This window comes from Scyliorhinus torazame, chromosome 4, assembly GCF_047496885.1.
Source record: "Scyliorhinus torazame isolate Kashiwa2021f chromosome 4, sScyTor2.1, whole genome shotgun sequence".
Lineage (NCBI taxonomy): Eukaryota > Metazoa > Chordata > Chondrichthyes > Carcharhiniformes > Scyliorhinidae > Scyliorhinus > Scyliorhinus torazame.
In genome coordinates this window covers 339,903,411-339,926,160 of record NC_092710.1, presented here as the reverse complement: position 1 = coordinate 339,926,160, position 22,750 = coordinate 339,903,411, and the positions used below count along the sequence as shown (strand labels likewise).

Genomic DNA, 22,750 nt, shown 5'->3' with positions numbered 1-22,750 from the left:
TAAAAAGAACCCCTTTAAATACAACTGCTCAATCTTCCATTAAACAACAAGAAATATACAGCTCTCAATCTATTTTACTGTGGGAGAATTGTGGACTCCATGTCAGGCAGATCAGAATTCAACTCCTCTCTCCAAAGTTTTTCCAAAAACGGACTCTCTAAAGCTTTTCAAAATGTCTTTCTGCATTCCTTGGCTCCACCCAGCAATGACCCCACCTCCCCGAGCTGGAAAACAAATGATCTTTGCAGCAGAAAGCACATTAACTCCCCAAAGACTTGCCCAGTCAAACCACAGTCCATTAGACCAGACTGAAATGCACATTCCTTTGTCAATATCAACTTCTGGCTGCTAAAAGCACTCAGGCCCTGCAAAACTGACCACTGCAGTCAAACACTCAAACCCCTTCTAATCCTTAAATTGCCCAATACTTAGAATCAAATATTCTTAAAGTCTTCCAGTCATCACTGTACAGACACTGAAAGAAGGATTGAAGAGAATGCCTGGTGATACTTTAGGAACTAAGTGCTCACGGTCCTTTAAAAAAAACTTTTATTTGTTTTTTTAACATTTTATACATGAAACAAACCCAACGAAAGTAACAAAAGAACCCCCCCACCCAACCCAACCCCCATATATAGCAGTTGTCGGTAACCAACTCTATAAAGTGAAGAATCAATAGTCCCCATCTCTCAATGAATTCCATCAATCACCCCCTCCCCCTCCAAGGTGAACTTCACCCTCTCAAGATACAGGAACTCCATCAGGTCTCCCAACCACACTGAGGCACGGGGCGGAGAAGCTGACCGTCACCCCAACAGGACATGGCTGCAAACAATTAGCAAGGTGAAGGCTAAAACGTCCACTCCTGTCAGCAGGTCTGACGCCCGAAATATGGCCCCCAGGGGACTGGGCTCCAGGTCCAAGTGCAAGATCGCCGACACGGTGCTGAAAAAATACCCTCAAAATTTCTCCAACTTCGGTCAAGACCAGAACACCTGTATACGGTTGGCCGGACCTCCCTCACACCGCTCGCAAGTATCCTCGACTTCGTCAGGTGCGCCCTGTGCATCATCCTTAACTGTATTAACCCGGGCCTCGCATACGTGGTTGGGGCAATCGCCGTCCGCAACAGCTCACACCACAACCCCACCTCCAGCACCACCCCGAACTTATCTCACTTGGCCTTGACCCCCTCTGATGCAGTATCCTCCTCCAGAATCCTCTCATAAATCAGCGAGATGACCCCACCCCATCACCAACTGCTCCTCCAACAATGAGGGCAGTGTCACCAAAAACGTCGGGAAAATGTTCCTTGCAAAATCCTGCGCCTGCATCTACCTAAAGGCCTCTCCCCGTGGAATACTAAACTTCTCTGCCATCTCCTCTAAGCCCATAATCCGCCCTTCCAAGAATAAATCCTTCATTTCACCCCTACTTCTCCCATCCCCAAAACCTAGTCTCCAATCTCAACGACTCAAACACATGATTCTCTCTGATCAGCATCAGCCTCGATCCCACCCCTAACTTAAAATACCGCCAAAATTGCTTCTATATCTTCAGCGTGGCCACCACCACCGGACTACCCGAATATTTCCCCGGGACAAACGGCGCCTGGAAGCCGGACCCCCTACAAGAGCCAGCCTCAATCCTCACCCACATAGCCTCCCGCTCCCTACCCCAGCCCCACACCTTCTCAACATTCGCCACCCAAAGCCAAACTCCCTGACTGTCACCCTCTCTGAAGAACCATCTTGCGACTCCTCGCTACAGCCGCCCAGATAAACAACAAAATCAACCTTTCCGCCCCATAAAAAAACGCTTTCAGGAAGACAACCGGCAAACACTGGAATAAAAACAAAAACCATGGCAACACATTCATCTTTACCACCACACTTCTCTGCACCCAGCCTGCCAATGATAGTGAGAGGCCATCCCACTTCAACAAATCCGCCTTGACCTTGCCCAGCAGGCTTGTAAAATCCAATTTACGGAGCTGGGACCAGTCCCGAAGCACCTGCACTCCCAGATACGTGAAGTGAGCTCTCATGGTTCTTGTTCCATTATCAGATCACACCACAAACGACAACAGGAATCTCGCCAATTAAAATGCTGGGTAGGAAGCAGAGTGTCAGAAGGAGACAGGAAATGGATCGGCTACATCCAGATGGTAAAGCGAGTGTAGGAAGGAGACAGGAAAAGCAGGAGGCATTTTAATCCAGATGATATCAGGAACTGACAGTACCCAATGATGGCTGCCTGGAGTTATTCTGAACCAAAGTGGTCCAGTATCTGTAGTCGTGAAACTAACTAATGGCAGAGTCAATCGCAGACATAGAACATAGAACGATACAGCGCAGTACAGGCCCTTCGGCCCACGATGTTGCACCGAAACAAAAGCCATCTAACCTACACTATGCCATTATCATCCATATGTTTATCCAATAAACTTTTAAATGCCCTCAATGTTGACGAGTTCACTACTGCAGCAGTTAGGGCATTCCACGGCCTCACTACTCTTTGCGTAAAGAATCTACCTCTGAACTCTGTCCTATATCTATTACCCCTCAGTTTAAAGCTATGTCCCCTCGTGCCAGCCATTTCCATCCGCGGGAGAAGGCTCTCACTGTCCACCCTATCTAACCCCCTGATCATTTTGTATGCCTCTATTAAGTCTCCTCTTAACCTTCTTCTCTCCAACGAAAACAACCTCAAGTCCATCAGCCTTTCCTCATAAGATTTTCCCTCCATACCAGGCAACATCCTGGTAAATCTCCTCTGCACCCGTCCAAAGCCTCCACGTCCTTCCTATAATGCGGTGACCAGAACTGTACGCAATACTCCAAATGCGGCCGTACCAGAGTTCTGTACAGCTGCAACATGACCTCCTGACTCCGGAACTCAATCCCTCTACCAATAATGGCCAACACTCCATAGGCCTTCTTCACAACCCTATCAACCTGGGTGGCAACTTTCAGGGATCTATGTACATGGACACCTAGATCCCTCTGCTCATCCACACTTCCAAGAACTTTACCATTAGCCAAATATTCCGCATTCCTGTTATTCCTTCCAAAGTGAATCACCTCACACTTCTCTACATTAAACTCCATTTGCCACCTCTCAGCCCAGCTCTGCAGCTTATCTATATCCCTCTGTAACCTGCTACATCCTTCCACACTATCGACAACACCACCGACTTTAGTATCGTCTGCAAATTTACTCACCCACCCTTCTGCGCCTTCCTCTAGGTCATTGATAAAAATGACAAACAGCAACGGCCCCAGAACAGATCCTTGTGGTACTCCACTTATAACTGAACTCCATTCTGAACATTTCCCATCAACCACCACCCTCTGTCTTCTTTCAGCTAGCCAATTTTTGATCCACATCTCTAAATCACCCTCAATCCCCAGCCTCCGTATTTTCTGCAATAGCCTACCGTGGGGAACCTTATCAAACGCTTTGCTGAAATCCATATACACCACATCAACTGCTCTACCGTAGTCTACCTGTTCAGTCACCTTCTCAAAGAACTCAATAAGGTTTGTGAGGCATGACCTACCCTTCACAAAGCCATGCTGACTATACCTGATCATATTATTCCTATCTAGATGATTATAAATCTTGTCTCTTATAATCCCCTCCAAGACTTTACCCACTACAGACGTGAGGCTCACCGGTCTATAGTTGCCGGGGTTGTCTCTGCTCCCCTTTTTGAACAAAGGGACCACATTTGCTATCCTCCAGTCCTCTGGCACTATTCCTGTAGCCAATGATGACATAAAAATCAAAGCCAAAGGTCCAGCAATCTCTTCCCTGGCCTTCCAGAGAATCCTAGGATAAATCCCATCAGGACCCAGGGACTTATCTATTTTCAGCCTGTCCAGAATTGCCAACACCTCTTCCCTATGTACCTCAATGCCATCTATTCTATTAGCCTGGGTCTCAGCATTCTCCTCCACAACATTATCATTTTCCTGAGTGAATACTGACGAAAAATATTCATTTAGTATCTCGCCTATCTCCTCAGACTCCACACACAACTTCCCATCCCTGTCCTTGACTGGTCCTACTCTTTCCCTAGTCATTCGCTTATTCCTGACATACCTATAGAAAGCTTTTGGGTTTTCCTTGATCCTACCTGCCAAATACTTCTCATGTCCCCTCCTTGCTCGTCTTAGCTCTCTCTTTAGATCCTTCCTCGCTACCTTGTAACTATCCATCGCCCCAACTGAAACTTCACACCTCATCTTCACATAGGCCTCCTTCTTCCTCTTAACAAGAGATTCCACTTCTTTGGTAAACCACGGTTCCCTCGCTCGACGCCTTCCCCCCTGCCTGACCGGTACATACTTATCAAGAACACGCAGTAGCTGATCCTTGAACAAGCTCCACTTATCCAGTGTGCCCAACACTTGCAGCCTACTTCTCCACCTTATCCCCCCCCCAAGTCACGTCTAATGGCATCATAATTGCCCTTCCCCCAGCTATAACTCTTGCCCTGCGGTGTATACTTATCCCTTTCCATCATTAACGTAAACGTCACCGAATTGTGGTCACTGTCCCCAAAGTGCTCTCCTACCTCCAAATCCAACACCTGGCCTGGTTCATTACCCAAAACCAAATCCAACGTGGCCTCGCCTCTTGTTGGCCTGTCAACATATTGTGTCAGGAAACCCTCCTGCACACACTGTACAAAAAATGACCCATCTAATATACTCGAACTATATCTTTTCCAGTCAATATTTGGAAAGTTAAAGTCTCCCATAATAACTACCCTGTTACTTTCGCTCTTATCCAGGATCATCCTCGCCATCCTTTCCTCTACATCCCTAGAACTATTTGGAGGCCTATAGAAGACTCCCAACAGGGTGACCTCTCCTTTCATGTTTCTAACCTCAGCCCATACCAACTCGGAAGATGAGTCCCCATCTAGCATACTCTCCGCCACCGTAATATTGCTCTTGACTAGCAGTGCCACACCTCCCCCTCTTTTGCCTCCTTCTCTGAGCTTACTAAAACACCTAAACCCCGGAACCTGCAACATCCATTCCTGTCCCTGCTCTATCCATGTCTCCGAAATGGCCACAACATCGAAGTCCCAGGTACCAACCCAAGCTGCCAGTTCCCCTACCTTATTTCGTATACTCCTGGCATTGAAGTAGACACACTTCAAACCACCTACCTGAACACTGGCCCCCTCCTGCGACGTCAAATCTGTGCTCCTGACCTCTATACTTTCATTCTCCCTTACCCTAAAACTACAATCCAGGTTCCCATGCCCCTGCTGCATTAGTTCAAACCCCCCCAAAGAGCACTAACAAATCTCCCCCCCCAGGATATTTGTGCCCCTCAGGTTCAGATGTAGACCATCCTGTCTGTAGAGTTCCCACCTTCCCCAGAAAGAGCCCAGTTATCCAGAAATCTGAATCCCTCCCGCCTGCACCATCCCTGTAGCCACGTGTTTAATTGCTCTCTCTCCCTATTCCTCATCTCACTATCACGTGGCACGGGCAACAACCCAGAGATAACAACTCTGTTTGTTCTAGTTCTGAGCTTCCATCCTAGCTCCCTGAAAGCCTGCCTGACATCCTTGTCCCCTTTCCTACCTATGTCGTTAGTGCCAATGTGGACCACGACTTGGGGCTGCTCCCCCTCCGCCCTAAGGACCCGGAAAACACGATCCGAGACATCACGTACCCTTGCACCTGGGAGGCAACATACCAAACGTGAGTCTCACGCTCCCACAAAATCTCCTATCTGTGCCCCTGACTATCGAGTCCCCAATTACTAATGCTCTGCTCCTCTCCCCCCTTCCCTTCTGAGCAACAGGGACAGACTCCGTGCCAGAGGCCCGTACTCCATGGCTTACCCCTGGTAAGTCCCCCCCCCCACAAGTATCCAAAGCGGTATACTTGTTTCTCAGGGGAACGACAACAGGGGATCCCTGCACTGACTGCTTCGTCCCAGTCCCTCTTACAGTTACCCATCTATCTCCAATCTTTGGTGTAACTAATTCCCTGAAGCTGCTATCTATGACCCCCTCTGCCTCCCGAATGATCCGAAGTTCTTCCAACTCCAGCTCCAGTTCCCTAACTCGGTCTTGGAGGAGCTGGAGATGGCAGCACTTCCTGCAGGTAAAATCAGCAGGAACACTAACGGCATCCCTCACCTCAAACATCCTGCAGGAGGAACATTGCACTCCCTTCCCTGCCATCCCTCTAACATTCTACCAAGATCTGGCTAAAAACTAAATTACATTTAAAAAAAAATAATAATAATAATAAAATATGGTACGTACCTCACACCAATGGGTTTTATTATTAGGTTAGAGGAGGAGGGCGGGTGGGAGACACTACACGTGTAGTGCCTCGGGTTTCCTCTCCACCAGAATTTATTGGTGAGGGTCTTCCCAGAAGTCCGCGGGTCGAACTTCCTGTTCCCGCCTTAAACACTAAATTTTTTTTTAAAAAACAGCAAAGAGGGACCGAAAACGGGACCAGGTAAGTGTTTACCGCTGAAATTGACTAGCCTGCTCCTGTGAAGGTCTCCCAGAAATCACTAACGCACCGCTCCCGCTGGTGATGCACGATCAATGACCACTAAAGCGAGGTTGTAGTCCAACTGACGGCTTTAATAAGCTAGATGTTGCCCCCAGCAGCTCAGGTACAGAATGAGGGCTGCTGGGGCGACACGGGTTCTTATACCCCGCCTATCAGGGCGGAGCTGTCATACACTCTAACCAATAGCAAGCATACAGTTTCCACCAATGGTGCTTTAGCCTATCAGGTACCGTAATACCTATAATACCGCATTCACCCCCTGTTAAAAAAAAGAGAGTCCGCCGGGGGTGGTGGCCAGAAACTACAAAACATAACATGATATAATTAGTTATGGATTGGATTGGATTTGTTTATTGTCACGTGTATCGAGGTACAGTGAAAAGTATTTTTCTGCGAGCAGCTCAACAGATCATTAAGTACATGAGAAGAAAAGGGAATAAAAGAAAATACATAATAGGGCAACACAACATATACAATGTAACTACAAAAGCACTGGCATCGGATGAAGCATACAGGGTGTCGTGTTAATGAGGTCAGTCCATAAGAGGGTCATTTAGGAGTCTGGTAAAAGCGGGGAAGAAGCTGTTTTTGAGTCTGTTCGTGCGTGTTCTCAGACTTCTGTATCTCTTGCCCGATGGAAGAAGTTGGAAGAGTGAGTAAGCCGGGTGGGAGGGATCTTTGATTATGCTGCTCGCTTTCCCCAGGCAGTGGGAGGTGTAGATGGAGTCAATGGATGGGAGGTAGGTTCGTGTGATGGACTGGACGGTGTTCACGACTCTCTGAAGTTTCTTGCAGTCCTGGGCTGAGCAGTTGCCATACCAGGCTGTGATGCAGCCCGATAGGATGCTTTCTCTGGTGCATCTGTAAAAGTTGGTAAGGGTTAATGTGGACATGCCGAATTTCCTTAGTTTTCTGAGGAAGTATAGGCGCTCTTGTGCTTTCTTGGTGGTAGCGTCGACATGGGTGAACCAGGACAGATTTTTGGAGATGTGCACCCCTAGGAATTTGAAACTGCTAACCATCTCCACCTCGGCCCCGTTGATGCCGACAGGGGTGTGTACAGTACTTTCCTTCCTGGAGTCAATGACCAGCTCTTTAGTTTTGCTGTCATTGAGGGAGAGATTGTTGTCGCTGCACCACTCCACTAGATTCTCTATCTCCCGCCTGTATTCGGACTCATCGTTATTTGAGATCCGGCCCACTATGGTCGTATCGTCAGCAAACTTGTAGATGGAGTTGGAACCAAGTTTTGCCACGCAGTTGTGTGTGTACAGTGAGTAGAGTAGGGGGCTAAGTATGCAGCCTTGCGGGGCGCCGATGTTGAGGACTGTTGTGGAGGAGGTGTTGTTGTTCATTCTTACTGATTGTGGTCTGTTGGTCAGAAAATCGAGGATCCGACTTCCGGGTGCGGCTATGCAGATCTAGGTCGCATATTCGGTAGCTCCTGCTTGGAACGGACTTTTGGGCTCGTTACAGGGCCCCCACGGCATTTGTTTGCCATTTCCCAGTGTGGGAAGAAGGCTGCAGCATTCCCCCGGCAGTGTCCCCCAGGAAGGGTATGTCTCTTGGTTCCCAGACACGGCAGAAACAGTAAAAGATTTGGCTGCAACTGCAGGATAAACAGGGCCTCTTCCAGCATGCAGGCGGGGGAAGGGCAAGCTTAAAGCTGCAAGCTGACCTGAGGGCCTGTATCAAAGGTGAATTCTAGCAGCAGAGGGAACAACTGTGAAAAGATCTCATCAAGGCCACTGAAGGGACTTCCGGTTGCGGTGATGCCGAGCTAGCCGCACGCTTCGGCAGCTCCAGCTCCGACGGACCTTCGGGCTCTTTTAAGAGCCCCAACGGGGAATTTTTCGACGACGCAACCCGGTGTGGGGTGTGTGAGAAGGGAGTCACCCCCAAACGAAGGAGGAAAAAACCGGCGGCGGCGGCTGCAGCGCGAGGAATCGTCGACCAAAGGGTCAGAAAGAGAGAAGTACAAGATGGCGGCGGAGAAAGCGCAGGCAACATGGGGGCCTGACCAGGATGAAATCGTGAGACAGTGCGTGGAGCTGCTGAAGAGGGAGGTGCTGACCCCGATGCTACAGGCAATTGAGGGGCTCAAGGAGACATTAAAGACCCAGGAGACTGAGCTCCGCGTGGTGGAGCAGAAGGTGACAGATATTGAGGACGAGATCCTGGGCCTGGCGGTTAAGACTCAGACGCACGAGGCACTTCATAAAAAGTGTACTGAAAGGATCGAGGCCCTAGAAAACGGAGCGCAAAGGAAGAACCTTCGGATACTAGGTCTCCCTGAGGGTGTGGAAGGAGTGGACTGTGGAGAGTACGCAAGTAAGATGCTGAGCTCACTGATGGGTGCTGAGGCCCCTGCGGGCCCCATGGAGGTGGAGTGGGCAAATCGGATTCCGGCGAGAAGACCAAAAGCGGGAGAACCACCGAGGGCGGTAATCGTGCGATTTTACCGCCTTAAGGTCAGAGAAGAGGTCCTGAGATGGGCTATAAAGGTGCGGAGTAGCAGATGGGAGAATGCTGTGGTACGGATATACCAGGATTGGAGTGCGGAGGTGGCGAGAAGGAGGGCGAGCTTCAACCGAGCCAAAGAGGTGTTGCATAAAAGGAAGGTGAAGTTTGGGATGCTGCAGCCGGCAAGACTATGGGTCACGTATCAGGAGAGACACTATTATTTCGAGACGGCGGAGGAAGCATGATCCTTCATCAAAGAAGAGAAATTGGACCGGAACTGAGGGACTGATGTTGCAGGAAATGTTATTGTTATTGTTTTTGTTAATGTTAAGGTGGAAGTTAATTGAGAAGTAAACAGGGAAGGGGGGAGACATTGGGGAAATGTGGGCGCCGGTGAGGGGGGAAAGACGGGACATAGTCGGAGAATGGGGAAGGAGAGGGGGAGGGGAAAGGGAGCTGCGCCATAAGAGGCGGGTCAGGTAAAGGGATGTTCCCGCGCCAGAAAGAATAAGGCGGGAAGACAGGCGCAAGGCGGATGGGAGTTCCCCCACACGGGGGGGTCGAGGAGTGAGCAGGAGTAGCCGGGGTCAGTTGAAGTCAGCTGACTTACGGAAGTGATATGGGGGGAGCAATCATGCTAGAAAGGGATCTAGCGGGGGGGGCAACTGGGTTGCTGCTGCGGAAATCCAAAAGGAAATGGCTAAAGAGTGGGTGGGCGGGGATGGTTTGCGATGCTGGGGGAGCGAGCGGGAGCGCAGAGGCGGGATATGGGACTGGCCTAGAGAAGGTAATGGCTAGTCGACACTGGAGGGGGGCAGGTATCCCCCTAGTGAGGCTGATCACGTGGAACGTGAGAGGCCTGAACGGACCGATAAAAAGGGCCCGAGTGCTCGCGCATTTGAAAGGACTAAGGGCAGACGTGGTTATGCTCCAAGAGATGCACCTAAAGGTGGCGGACCAAGTTAGGCTAAGGAAAGGATGGGTGGGACAGGTGTTCCACTCAGGACTGGACGCAAAGAACAGAGGGGTGGCCATTTTGGTGCGGAAACGGGTAGCACTTGAAGCAAAGAACATCGTAGCAGATAGCGGAGGTAGATATGTAATGGTGAGTGGTAGGCTGGAGGGAATGGAGGTCGTGTTGGTTAATGTGTATGCCCCAAATTGGGACGATGCGGGATTCATGAGTCGGATGCTGGGGCGTATGCCAGACCTGGAGGCAGGAAACTTGATTTTAGGAGGGGATTTTAATACAGTGCTGGACCCGGGGCTAGATAGATCCAGCTCAAGGACCGGAAGAAGGCCGGCAGCGGCCAAGGTACTTAAGGGGTTTATGGACCAAATGGGGGGAGTGGATCCATGACGATTTCTTAGACCTAGGGCTAGGGGGTTTTCCTTCTTCTCCCATGTCCATAAAGTGTACTACCGGATAGATTTTTTTGTGTTGGGAAGGTCGTTGATCTCTAGGGTGGAAGAAGCTGAGTACTCAGCCATAGCGGTTTCGGATCATGCCCCACATTGGGTGGACCTGGAAGTAGGAGAGGACAGGGAGCAGAGAACACTCTGGCGATTAGATGTGGGACTGATGGCGGATGAGGGAGTGTGTGCAAGAGTGCGGGGGTGTATTGAGAGATACCTGGAGGTCAATGACAACGGCGAGGTCCCTGTGGGAGTGGTCTGGGAAGCATTAAAAGCGGTGGTCAGAGGAGAGCTGATGTCTATTGGGGCCCACAAAAGGAAAACAGAGGCCAAGGAAAGGGAAAGATTACTGGGGGAGATTTTAAGGGTGGACAGGGAATTTGCAGAGACCCCGGAGGAGGAATTGTACAGGGAGAGGAGACGACTCCAGACGGAGTTTGACCTTCTGACCACCAGAAAGGCGGAGGTACTGTGGAGGAAGGCACAGGGGAGGAGGTATGAATATGGGGAAAAGGCTAGTCGCCTGTTGGCGCATCAATTGCGAAAGAGGGCAGCAGCGAGGGAGATAGGAGGAATTAGAGACGAAAGGGGAGACACGGTGCGAAGGGCAGGAAAGATAAATGAGGTGTTCAAGACCTTCTATGAGGAACTGTATAGGTCTCAACCCCCAGAGGGAGAGGAGGGGATGCGGCAGTTCCTGGACCAATTGAGGTTCCCGAAAGTGGAGGAGCAGGAGGTGGCAGGCATGGGGGCGCCGATTGAGGTGGACGAGGTTATTAAGGGACTGGGAAGCATGCAAGCAGGGAAGGCCCCGGGGCCAGACGGGTTCCCGGTGGAATATTACAGAAAATATGTGGACTTGTTGGCCCCGTTGATGGCGAGGACGTTCAATGAGGCCAGGGAAGGGGGGACTCTACCCCAGACGATATCGCTAATTTTGAAGAGGGACAAAGATCCGTTGCAGTGCGGGTCCTATAGACCTATTTCACTCTTGAACGTGGACGTCAAATTGCTGGCAAAGGTACTGGCATCGAGGATAGAGGACTGTGTCCCGGGAGTGGTGCACGAAGACCAGACAGGGTTCGTAAAAGGGAGACAACTGAATGTTAACTGCGACGACTATTAGGGGTGATAATGATGCCCCCAGTGGAGGGGGAGGCAGAGATAGTGGCGGCAATGGACGCAGAGAAGGCATTTGATAGGGTGGAGTGGGAGTATTTATGGGAAGTGTTAAGGAGGTTTGGGTTTGGGAACGGGTTTATTAGCTGGGTTAGACTTCTTTATGGGGCTCCAACGGCAAGCGTAGTTACAGGTCGACATAGATCGGAGTATTTCCGATTATATAGGGGAACAAGACAGGGATGCCCGCTGTCTCCATTGTTGTTTGCGCTGGCAATTGAACCTCTGGCCATGGCGTTGAGAGACTCCAGGAAATGGAGAGGGGTGATTAGAGGGGGAGTAGAACACCGAGTCTCGTTATACGCAGATGACCTATTGTTATACGTGTCGGACCCAGCGGGGGGGGGATGATAGAGGTTATGCGAATTTTGAGGGGGTTCGGGGAATTCTCGGGGTATAGGCTAAACATGGGGAAGAGTGAATTATTTGTGATACATCCAGGGGTCCAGAGTAGAGAGATAGAAGGATTACTGCTAAGGAAAGTGGAAAGAAACTTCCGATACCTGGGGATTCAGATCGCTAGGAGCTGGGGAACCTTGCACAGACTTAATCTGACACGGCTGGTAGAACAAATGGAGGAGGACTTCAAGAGGTGGGACATGCAGCCTCTATCGCTGGTGGGCAGGGTGCAAGCAATTAAGATGATGGTCCTCCCGAGGTTCTTATTTGTATTTCAATGTCTCCCTATACTAATCATCAAGACCTTTTTTAATAAAATAGATAGGAGCATCACGAGCTTCGTGTGGGCAGGGAAAGTTCCGAGAGTAAGGAGGGGGTTCCTTCAGCGTAGTAGGGACAGAGGAGGACTGGCACTACCGAACTTGGGTGATTACTATTGGGCCGCCAATGATACGTAGATGGATGATGGAGGGTGAGGGAGCGGCGTGGAAAAGACTGGAGAGAAAGTCCTGTAAAGGGACGGGTTTAGAGGCGCTGGTGACTGCGCCGCTACCGTTCTCACCTAAAAGGTTTACCACGAACCCGGTGGTGGCGGCAACACTGAATATCTGGGGACAGTGGAGGCGACAGAGAGGGGTGCGGGGAGCCCTGGTGGGGTCCCCTATCAGGAACAACCATAGGTTCGCCCCAGGAAGAATGGATGGAGGATTTCAGAGCTGGTACCAGTTGGGAATTAGGAAGGTGGGAGATTTATTTATAGATGGGACTTTTGCGAGCTTGGGAGCATTGGAGGAAAAGTATAAGTTGCCCCGGGGAAATTTCTTGCGATATATGCAGGCGAGGGCGTTTACTAGACAACAGGTGAGGGAATTTCCGTTGCTCCCGACACAGGGGATACAGGACAGGGTGCTTTCAGGGGTGTGGGTCGGAGAGGGCAAGGTGTCAGAGCTTTATAGAGAGATGAGGGAAGAGGGGGAGGAGTCGGTGGGCGAACTAAAAGGAAAGTGGGAAGAAGAATTAGGGGAGGAGATAGAGGAGGGTATGTGGGCTGATGCCCTAAGCAGGGTAAATTCCTCTTTCTCATGCGCCAGGCTTAGCCTGATTCAATTTAAGGTGCTACATAGAGCACACATAACGGGGGCAAGATTGAGCAGGTTCTTTGGAGTGGAGGACAAATGTGGGAGGTGTGGCGGGAGCCCGGCAAACCACGCACATATGTTTTGGGCGTGCCCGGCACTGGAAGGGTATTGGAAGGGAGTGACGGGAGTGAGTTCGCAGGTGGTGAAGGCCCGGGTCAAACCAGGCTGGGGGTTAGCTCTATTTGGAGTTGCGGAAGAGCCGGGAGTGCAGGAGGCGAAAGAGGCCGATGTTGTGGCCTTTGCGTCCCTAGTAGCCCGGCGCAGGATCCTACTCATGTGGAAGGAGGCGAAACCCCCCGGACTGGAGGCCTGGGTAAATGATGTGGCGGGGTTCATTAAACTGGAGCAGATAAAGTTTGCCCTGAGAGGATCGGCTCAAGGGTTCACCAGGCGGTGGCAGCCATTTCTCGACTACCTAGGGGAACGTTAGAGGGTAGACAGATGACCAGCAGCAGCAACCCAGGGGGGGGGGGGGGGGGGAGGGGGTTTAGTTTAGTTTAGGTCAATAGACAATGGGGTTTTGTTACCTGTGTATTGTTCAAAATTTCTGTTTTGTTATTGTTTCGTTTGCTTTGTAAGAGGGAAAAATTGTTGTTTGGAAAAAAATTTCAATAAAATATATTTTAAAAAAAAAAAGAAAATCGAGGATCCAGTTGCAGAGTGGGGAGGCAAGTCCTAGGTTTTGGAGCTTTGATATGAGCTTGGCTGGGATTATGGTGTTGAAGGCGGAGCTGTAGTCAATAAATAGGAGTCTAATGTAGGAGTCCTTGTTTTCGAGATGCTTTAGGGATGAGTGTAGGGCCAGGGAAATGGTGTCTGATGTGGACCAGTTGCAGCGGTATGCGAATTGCAGTGGATCAAGGCGTTCTGGGAGTATGGAGGTGATGCGCTTCATGATCAACCTCTCGAAGCACTTCATTACGACTGAAGTCAGGGCCACTGGTCGGTAGTCATTGAGGCACGTTGCCTGGTTCTTCTTTGGTACCGGTATGATGGTGGTCTTCTTGAAGCAGGTGGGGACCTCGGAGTGGAGTAGGGACAGGTTAAAGATGTCCGTGAATACCTCTGCCAGCTGGTCCGCGCAGGCTGTGAGTGCACAACCAGGGATCCCGTCCGGGCCCGTCGCCTTCCGAGGGTTCACTTTCAGGAAGGCCACTCTGACTTCGGAAGCTGTGATGGTGGGTATGGGTGAGTTATGGGCTGCTGGGGCACTCGACAGCGGATTGTTGGTTCCCTGCTCGAACCGAGCATAGAATGCATAGAGTTCATCGGGGAGAGGTGCGCTGCTGCCAGAGATACTGTTCGGCTTCGCTTTGTAGCCCGTTATGTTGTTTAGTCCTTGCCACAACCACCAAGAGTCTGTCTGTGACTCTAGCTGGTTTGATATTCTCGCTTGGCATCTCTGATGGCTTTGCGGAGGTCGTACCTGGATTTCTTGTATAGGTCAGGGTCGTCTGCCTTGAACGCCTCAGATCTGTCCTTCAGTAGGGAGTCAATCTCGCGATTGAGCCATGGTTTCCGGTTGGGGAATGCACGTACTGCTTTCTTTGGCACGCAGTCGTCCACACATTTGCTGATGAAGTCTGTGACGGTGGTGGCATACTCATTGAAGTTGGTTGCTGAGTTCTTAAATATGGACCAGGCCACTGTCTCTAAGCAGTCACGTAAGAGCTCTTCGGTCTCCTCGGACCAGCACCGCACAACCTTCTTAGCTGGATTCCCCCGCTTGAGTTTCTGCTTGTATGCCGGGAGAAGGAGCATCATCTTTATGGTCTGATTTCCCAAAGTGCGGTCGGGGGATGGAACGGTAAGCGCCCTTGATTTTTGAGAAGCAGTGGTCAAGAGTGTTGTCGCCCCTGGTGGGACAGGAGATGTGCTGGTGGAATTTTGGCAGTACACTCTTGAGGTTGGCCTTGTTGAAGTCTCTGGCCACGATGACCAAGGCCTCCGGGTGTTCTGATTCGTAGTTGTTTATTACGGTGTATAGTTCGTCCAGCACCTTCCTCACTACTGCCTGCCAGCGGGGTCCCTCGGGGTTGCCAGGCCGCCTTGCAGCGCAGGCCTGTGGGGGAATGGGGGAAGTCTCGAGGGTCGGCCACGGAGGGGTTCCACGCTGCTCAGGGGCCTGCCGCGTGGTCGGGAACGTAAGCGCGGGCGTTCCTGGAGGCCACGTCCAGGTAGCCTGCAAGGTCCCGTGCCTCCCTGAGACCCAGGGTGTCCTTTTCTAACAGGCGCTGGCGGATTTGTGACGAAAACATACCTGCCACGAGACCGACCTGGACTAAGAGTTTTGTGTGTTCGCTTGCCGAAACTTGCGAGCAACTGCAGCTTCTGCCCAACACCAGGCGTGCACGGTAGAATTCCTCCAGCGATTCCCATGGGGTTTGTCGCCTTGTTGCAAGCAGGTGCCGGGCGTTGACCTGGTTTACCGGGCGAATATAGTGTCCTTTTAGCAGCTCTATTGCTGCATCAAAGTCTTCCGCTTCCTCGATGAGGGTGTAAATCTCCGGGCTCACCCTTGAGTGTTGGACGTGCAGTTTCTGCTGTCCCGTGGGTGCGTTTTCGGCCGTCTCGAGATACCTTTTAAAGTACGCCAGCCAGTGCTTAAAGATTGCCACTGAGTTTGCCGCATGGGGGCTAAGTTGCAGACACTCCGGCTTGATTCAGAGCTCCATCATTTCTTCTTAAAAATCTAGCTTATTAAATTGATGCACGATCAAAGCGAGATTGTAGTCCAACTGAAGGTTTTAATAAGCTAGATGTTTCTCCCAGCAGCTCAGGTACAGAATGAGGGCTGCTGGGGCGGCACGGGTTCTTATACCCCGCCTAGCAGGACGGAGCTGTCATACACTCTAACCAATAGCAAGCATAAAGTTTCCACCCATGGTGCTTTAGCCTATCAGGTACCGTAATACCTATAATACCACAAGACACAAAGATCACATTCGTCCATACCACGGCTCTGAGACGGCTAAGTTTCTGAGTCCTACAGCAGAAGGAGATGCTGCTGTGGAAATTTGACAGGAAGTGGTTTTGGGGCACCCAGTGGATTCTACTCAGTGAGTGGATACAGGATATTCATTCACAAACACCTAATCTACTCCTGTGCCCTCAGATTCAGCTCAACTGAGCCAAACTTCAACAGCGTCTACTGAGTCACCAGTGGTTCTACATAGATCACAACGTAGTCACAAAGTTCCTGAAAGACTAATGTATAATTAAGACATGAGTGGCATTATGTTTCTTTCCTTTTTAAAAAAATATTTCTTTATTCTCCTCTTTTTAAATTTTCTCCCAAATTTACACCCACCAACAATAAACAATAATCAGCAACAGATATGTCAATCCCCATATCAATAACACCGATCCCATCCTCCCACCAAACCCCAAATATTCACCCAGATGTTCACATAAACAAATGACAAAAAGGAATCAGGAATCACCCATGGCCACCATTAACACCCATCGCCCCCCTCCCCCAACCCTCCCCCCACCCCCAATTAATGTTCGATGTGATCCAGTTCTTGAAAGTACATGATGAATAATGCCCATGAATTGTAGAACCCCTCCATCCTTCCCCTCAGTTCAAACTTAACCTTCTCAAGAGTCAATAATTCCAACAGGGCCCCCCGCCACGCCAGGGCACAGGGTGGAGAGGTTGCTCTCCATCCCATCAGGATTAACCTTCGGGCGATCAACCAGGCGAAGGCTACAACATCTGCCTCTGCACCCGTTTCCAACCCTGGCTGGTCCGACACCCCGAATATGGTCTCCCGGGGGCCCGGGTCCAGTTTCACGTGCACCACTTTAGAAATTACCGTATAAGCCTCCTTTCCGTAATCCTCTAGCTTTAGACAGGACCAAAACATATGAACGTGATTAACGCAACCCCCCCCCCCACACCGCCGCAACGTTCACACACATCTTCTACTCCGTCAAAGAATCGGCTCATCCTCGCCCTCATGAGGTGTGCTCTGTATACCACCTACAGCTGTATCAGCCCCAACCTCGCACACGAGGTGGAGGCATTCACTCTCCGGAGCACCTCACACCAGAACCCCTCCTCCATATCCTCTCCCAACTCTTCCTCCCACTTAACTTTGATCCCTTCCAGTGGTGCCTTCTCCTCCTCCAAAAAAGCTCCGTAGACCGCTGACACTACCCCCTTCTCCACTCCCCCTGCCTTCAGCACCTCCTCCAGTAATATGGAGGCCGGCTCCTCCGGGAAGTTCTGTATCTCCTTTCTGGCAAATTCTCGAACCTGCATATATCTAAACATTTGCCCCTGCTCCAGCCCATACTTCGCTTCCAGCTCCTTCAATCCTGCAAACCGACCCATAAGAAACAAATCTTTCAGTGTCTTAATCCCCTTCCTGAAAATTTCCATCCCACCTCCCTGGCTCTAATCTGTGGTTCCCCCGAATTGGTATTTCCCTTGACCCTGCCCCCAACCCGAAGTGTTGGCAAAACTGACTCCAAATTCTCAATGAAGCTATTATTACCGGACTCCCTGAGTACTTCCTCAGGGCTATCGGGAGCGGTGCTGTTGCTAGTGATTTCAATCCCGACCCCCTGCACAAACTCTCCTCCATTCTGACCCACTGGGAATCAACTCCTCTTACCCAGCTCCGCACCTTCTCCACATTCGCCACCCAGTAGTAATACATCAGGTTCGGAAGATCCAAACCCCCTGCCTGCCTTCCCCTCTGTAGTAGCACCTTTCTAACTCTGGCCATCTTCCCTCCCCATATGAACGACGTAATCCTTCCCTCAATCTCTCTGAAAAAAGCCTTTGGCAGGAAAATCGGCAGGCATTGAAAAATAAGCAGAAATCGCGGCAACACGTTCATTTTAACTGCCTGTACCCGACACGCCAGTGACAGAGGGAGACCATCCCATCTTGCCAGATCAGCTTTCACTCTCCCCACCAAACTAGACATGTTGTACCTTCGGAGCCCTCCCCCACACTCCCGGGCAACCTGCACCCCCAGGTACCTAAAGTGTGTCCCTGCCCTACGGAATGGCAGCACCCCCCACCCCTGCCCCCACACCCGGCCGAGATACCACAAAATACTCACTCTTGTCTAGATTCAGCTTGTACCCCGAGAAAGACCCAAACACTCGAAGCAGCTCCAATATTCCCCCTATCGACACACTCGGTTCCGACATGTATAACAGCAAGTCATCGGCATATAAGGACACCCTATGCTCTACACTCCCCCCCCCCCACTATTCCTTTCCATATCCCCGAACTTCTTAATGCGATGGCCAACAGTCCAATCGCGAGTACAAACAGCAGGGGGGACATAGGACATCCCTGCCTAGTCCCATGGTGGAGAGAAAAGTATCTCGAGCTGATGCTGTTTGTGTGGACACTCGCCCTCGGCTCCTTATATAGCTTTACCCAATTCACAAATCCTGCTCCAATCCCAAACCGCTCCAGAACTGCCATCAAGTACCCCCATTCTACCCGGTCGAACGCCTTCTCAGCGTCCAATGTCACAACCACCTGTTTCCTTCCCCTCTGCCGGTGCCATAACAACGTTCAATACCCTTCGAATGTTTGAAAAGAGCTGCCTCCCTCTCACAAACCCCCTCTGATCTTCACCTATCACCTCCGGGAGGCCCTCCTCCAGCCTACCCACCAGTACCTTCGCCAATACTTTTGCGTCCACATTCAGAAGTGATATGGGCCGATACGACCCACACTCAGTCGGAGCCTTATCTTTTTTTAGCAACAGGGAAATCGATGCCTGCCCCAAGGTTTATGACAACACTCCCTTCCCTAACGTCTCTTCAAACATCCCCATCATCAGGGGTGCCAGCTTATCCTTGAATTTTTGAAAATATTCCACCGGAAATCCATCCGACCCTGCCACCTTCCCCGAATGCATCCTCCAAATCGCGTCCTTTATCTCCTGCTCCACTATCGCTCCTTCTTATGTAGCCCTGTCCCCCTCCCCTAGCCTCGGGTACTCCAACCCATCTAGAAATTCCTGCATCTCACGGTCTCCCCCGGGTGGCTCTGACCTGTACAACCTCTCATAAAATTCCTCAAAAACCTTGTTAATCAGCACTGGAGCCACCACCAACTTCCCTGCCCTATCCCTCACCTGCACAATTTCCCTTGCCGCTGCCTCCCTCCGGAGCTGACCTGCTAACAGACTTATCTCCATGTTCGTAAACTGCACCCCTTGCTCGTCTCAGTTGGCGCACCGCCTTCCTGGTAGATAGTCGGTCAAAGCTCGCCTGTAGTTCCTTCTTCTTTTCCAGCTTTGCTGGGTCCCCATCCTCTGCATAACTCCTATCTACCTCCAATATCTCATCTATTACCCTCTGCAGCCCCAACCTCTCCCCTTTGTCCACCCTGGCCTTAAACGAGATCACCTCCCCCCTCACCACCGCCTTTAGAGCCTCCCAGACGATTATGTTTCTTTCCTTAAGGGGTTTAGAATTTGAAGAAGTGTTATAGAATGTTATTTTAAGCATATTCCTATTTGATTGTATGTAGCGATGTCTTTAACAAGTGAGCATGCATGAGTGTCACATCTGTAACGCAGGCGTGTGCGGGTTTCAGTATCACCACAAGGAACTTGTGAAATGAAATGAAAATAAAAGTCACTTATTGTCACAAGTAGGCCTCAAATGAAGTTACTGTGAAAAGCCACATTCCGGCGCCTGTTCGGGGAGGCTGTTACGGGAAACTTGTGTAGTTGTGTATAACTGCTGCTCATTTCTGCATCCATAGTGTACTGTTATTTCAATAGTTCTTGGAAGTAAAGACAATTGAACGTTCAAAACACATTTGACTACCTTTCATAGTCCAGTTGCCAAAGAATCAAATTGAATTTTATGATAATAATTGTGAATGCTTCTCCCTTTCCCTTCAAAATGGCATTAACTTCAACATTGCACAAGGCTAAGATACAGTTTGACATAACCACTGCAGAATGCACAATTTTGTCTTTAGCTACAAGCCTTTGAGTACAAAGGTACCATCAGTAAAACCAACCTGGAACTCTGGTGGAGAAAAGATCAGGTGACCCCACTCCAGCTCCACCCTCCTCCTCTTCCTCAAACTCCAAGTTCTCCTCTTCTCCGGGTGCCAAGATTTTCCTGCCACACAATAAGAACCAAACCTTGTGATGCTTTCTAGCCCCTCAGAACAAAGCAAAATGAACTTGAATACTACAGGGCATTAAAACTAAATGTAAAATGTAGGATTGAGCAGATGGTAAATTTCCTTTTGTTATGCATGTGCCTTAGTGAAGGCCTAAAGTTAAATAACTCCCTAAGTAATTCAGTAACTATGCAACAGCATTGCCTATTCAACCTTTCAAATTCTCTCCAACTAACACCAAGTCACTCCTGTCTGTGGGAAACTGTTGCTGCTGTTGATTGTTTGAGAGATTTTTTTTGTTTAAAATTGCTTCAAACACTTGGGTTACTGAATAATCTTAATTATTGTCACAAGTAGAATTACATTAACACTGCAATGAAGTTATTGTAAAAAGCCCCATGTCACCACATTCCGGCGCCTGTTCGGGTACACTGAGGGAGAATTCAGGATGTCCAATTCACTGAACGGCACATCTTTCGGGACTTGTGTGAGGAAACCGGAGCACCCGGAGGAAACCCACGCAGACACGGGGAGAACGTACAGACTCCGCACAGACAGTGACCCAAGCCGGGGATCGAACCTGGGACCCTGGCGCTGCGCTAAACACTGCTACCATGCCGTGAAGCTAATTGATGTTACATTTTTCATGTAAAAACATTGCTCCCCTCCCACTACCCAATGGATTTATCCAGTGAGCAATACAAACCAGGGGGTGCCGGGTTCGGTTAGCTAATCTCTCTTGGCAGTAATAGTGCACAAATTAACCTCAGTGCTTCTTTTTTTTTAAATTTAGAGTACCCAATTCTTTTTTTGTCAATTAAGGGGCAATTTAGCGTGGCCAATTCATTTTCCCTGCATATCTTTGTGTTGTGGGGGTGAGACCCACGCAGACACGAGGAGAATGTGCAAACTCTACACAAAGAGTGACCCAGGGCCGGGATCCGAACCCGGGTCCTCGGTGCCGTGAGGCAGCAGTGCTAACCACTGTGCCACCATGCCGTCCCAACCTCAGTGCGTCTAGCTTAAATGTGGAGGGAGAAATCAGCTAGATTTCCTTGCTCCCATTTCCTACCTAGGAACCCCAGCTAGAATGTATGCTTGTATGGACACTACTGGGCTTGGCTGTGATGCGAGTCACAGTTAACAGTTTTCAAGGTTCACACATGAATCAGTCTCTTAAAGTACAAGAGAGCATTACACATCTACGGAATTATACTCCAGACAGAAATCTGTCCTTAGAGGAAAGTATCCTCTATGCAAACATTATTGGCAGGTAATATTAAATAAAAAGAAAATATGTATTCAAAGACATAGCCAGAGAAGCACAATGCAAGAGTTTTGGAAATAATCTTTATTTTCATCACCAATCCAGAACTTCATGCTCTTATGTGGCTATGAGAAAAAAGGATTGGGATGAAGAAAAGATTATTCTAAACTTGGGCTTAAAATCTATGGCTATTTGACTTCAACAAAAAACATTAAATTGGGGACAGCAATTCAACATCACCAGCTAAGTGGTTAGAGAAATTTAGGTTCCTTACACTGTACAATTAGGATTCACTCAGCCATGAAGCAAAATGAAGTATAATCTCAGTTATTCACGGAAAGAGTATGGAAATCAGCCGACACAGCAGAAAATGTATTAAAAAGCAGATGAAAAGCAACCTGTTGCATGAAGAAGCACGAACAAATCCTGATATTCTGCTGGAAAATTGCATGCCCATAAAAAAAACAGAACAGAAGCAACTCATTATCAAGATGGTTTGTTTATTTTAAATAAAGAATTTGAATGGAAAAGTATTCAAATTAAATGATTTACCTTATAGGAACAGGTTGAACATCAAAAGGAAAATCTTTGTTATAAGAATGAATGTTCTTTATAACTGTAAAAGAAAAAGAAAAAATAAGTCTACTATTAAAAGCAGAATTGTGGTAATTACAGGGATTTAATCTGCAGCCCCTGTAACTGTGTTCAAGGATCTCTCAAACAAGGATTTAACGGCCAGCCCTTGCATTGTGTTGAAGGAGCGAATGTAGAAACATGAATGCCAATGATTCAACCTGTAGGATGGAATTTCTGTTGTCCAGTTTTTATTCCATTTACTTTCACAGTCCTATGCTTTTGCACACACAAAAGGCTCATCTTGAAGGATATGGTTGGTCAGCACTGTTTACTGACATCTCATTTATTATATGAACAAAAACATGAAGAGGACCTTTTCAATGAAAATGAAACATTTGAAACTGGGAACGTCACCCAACAGTGAGGGTTATAGGAAAGCTAATTAATTTCTCGCTATTCAGGAGAAAGCCTGGCTAAGCAGGCAATATACTCTCAAACCCCTGGCAACTCTAATATGACAATAGATTCCAGGGCAATGCTATTAGCAATGAGGCATGGAATGCATCCCAGAGTGCTAAAAGAGATGGCTAGGGAAATTGCAAATGCACTAGTGATAATTTACCAAAAT

The 22,750-nt window shown here is 49.2% G+C and overlaps 1 protein-coding gene across 1 annotated transcript in view; it reads right to left on the bottom strand.

Annotated features, from left to right (window-relative positions):
• Nucleotides 1-22,750, bottom strand: part of aida (axin interactor, dorsalization associated) — a 132,657-nt gene that overhangs the window by 18,810 nt on the left and 91,097 nt on the right. Inside the window, exons 5-6 of the mRNA XM_072500265.1 lie at nucleotides 22,099-22,162; nucleotides 20,172-20,275 (exon numbers count right to left, since the gene is read on the bottom strand). Of these exons, the coding sequence (XP_072356366.1) occupies nucleotides 20,172-20,275; nucleotides 22,099-22,162 (168 nt within the window). The remainder of the gene's footprint in view (nucleotides 1-20,171; nucleotides 20,276-22,098; nucleotides 22,163-22,750) is intronic.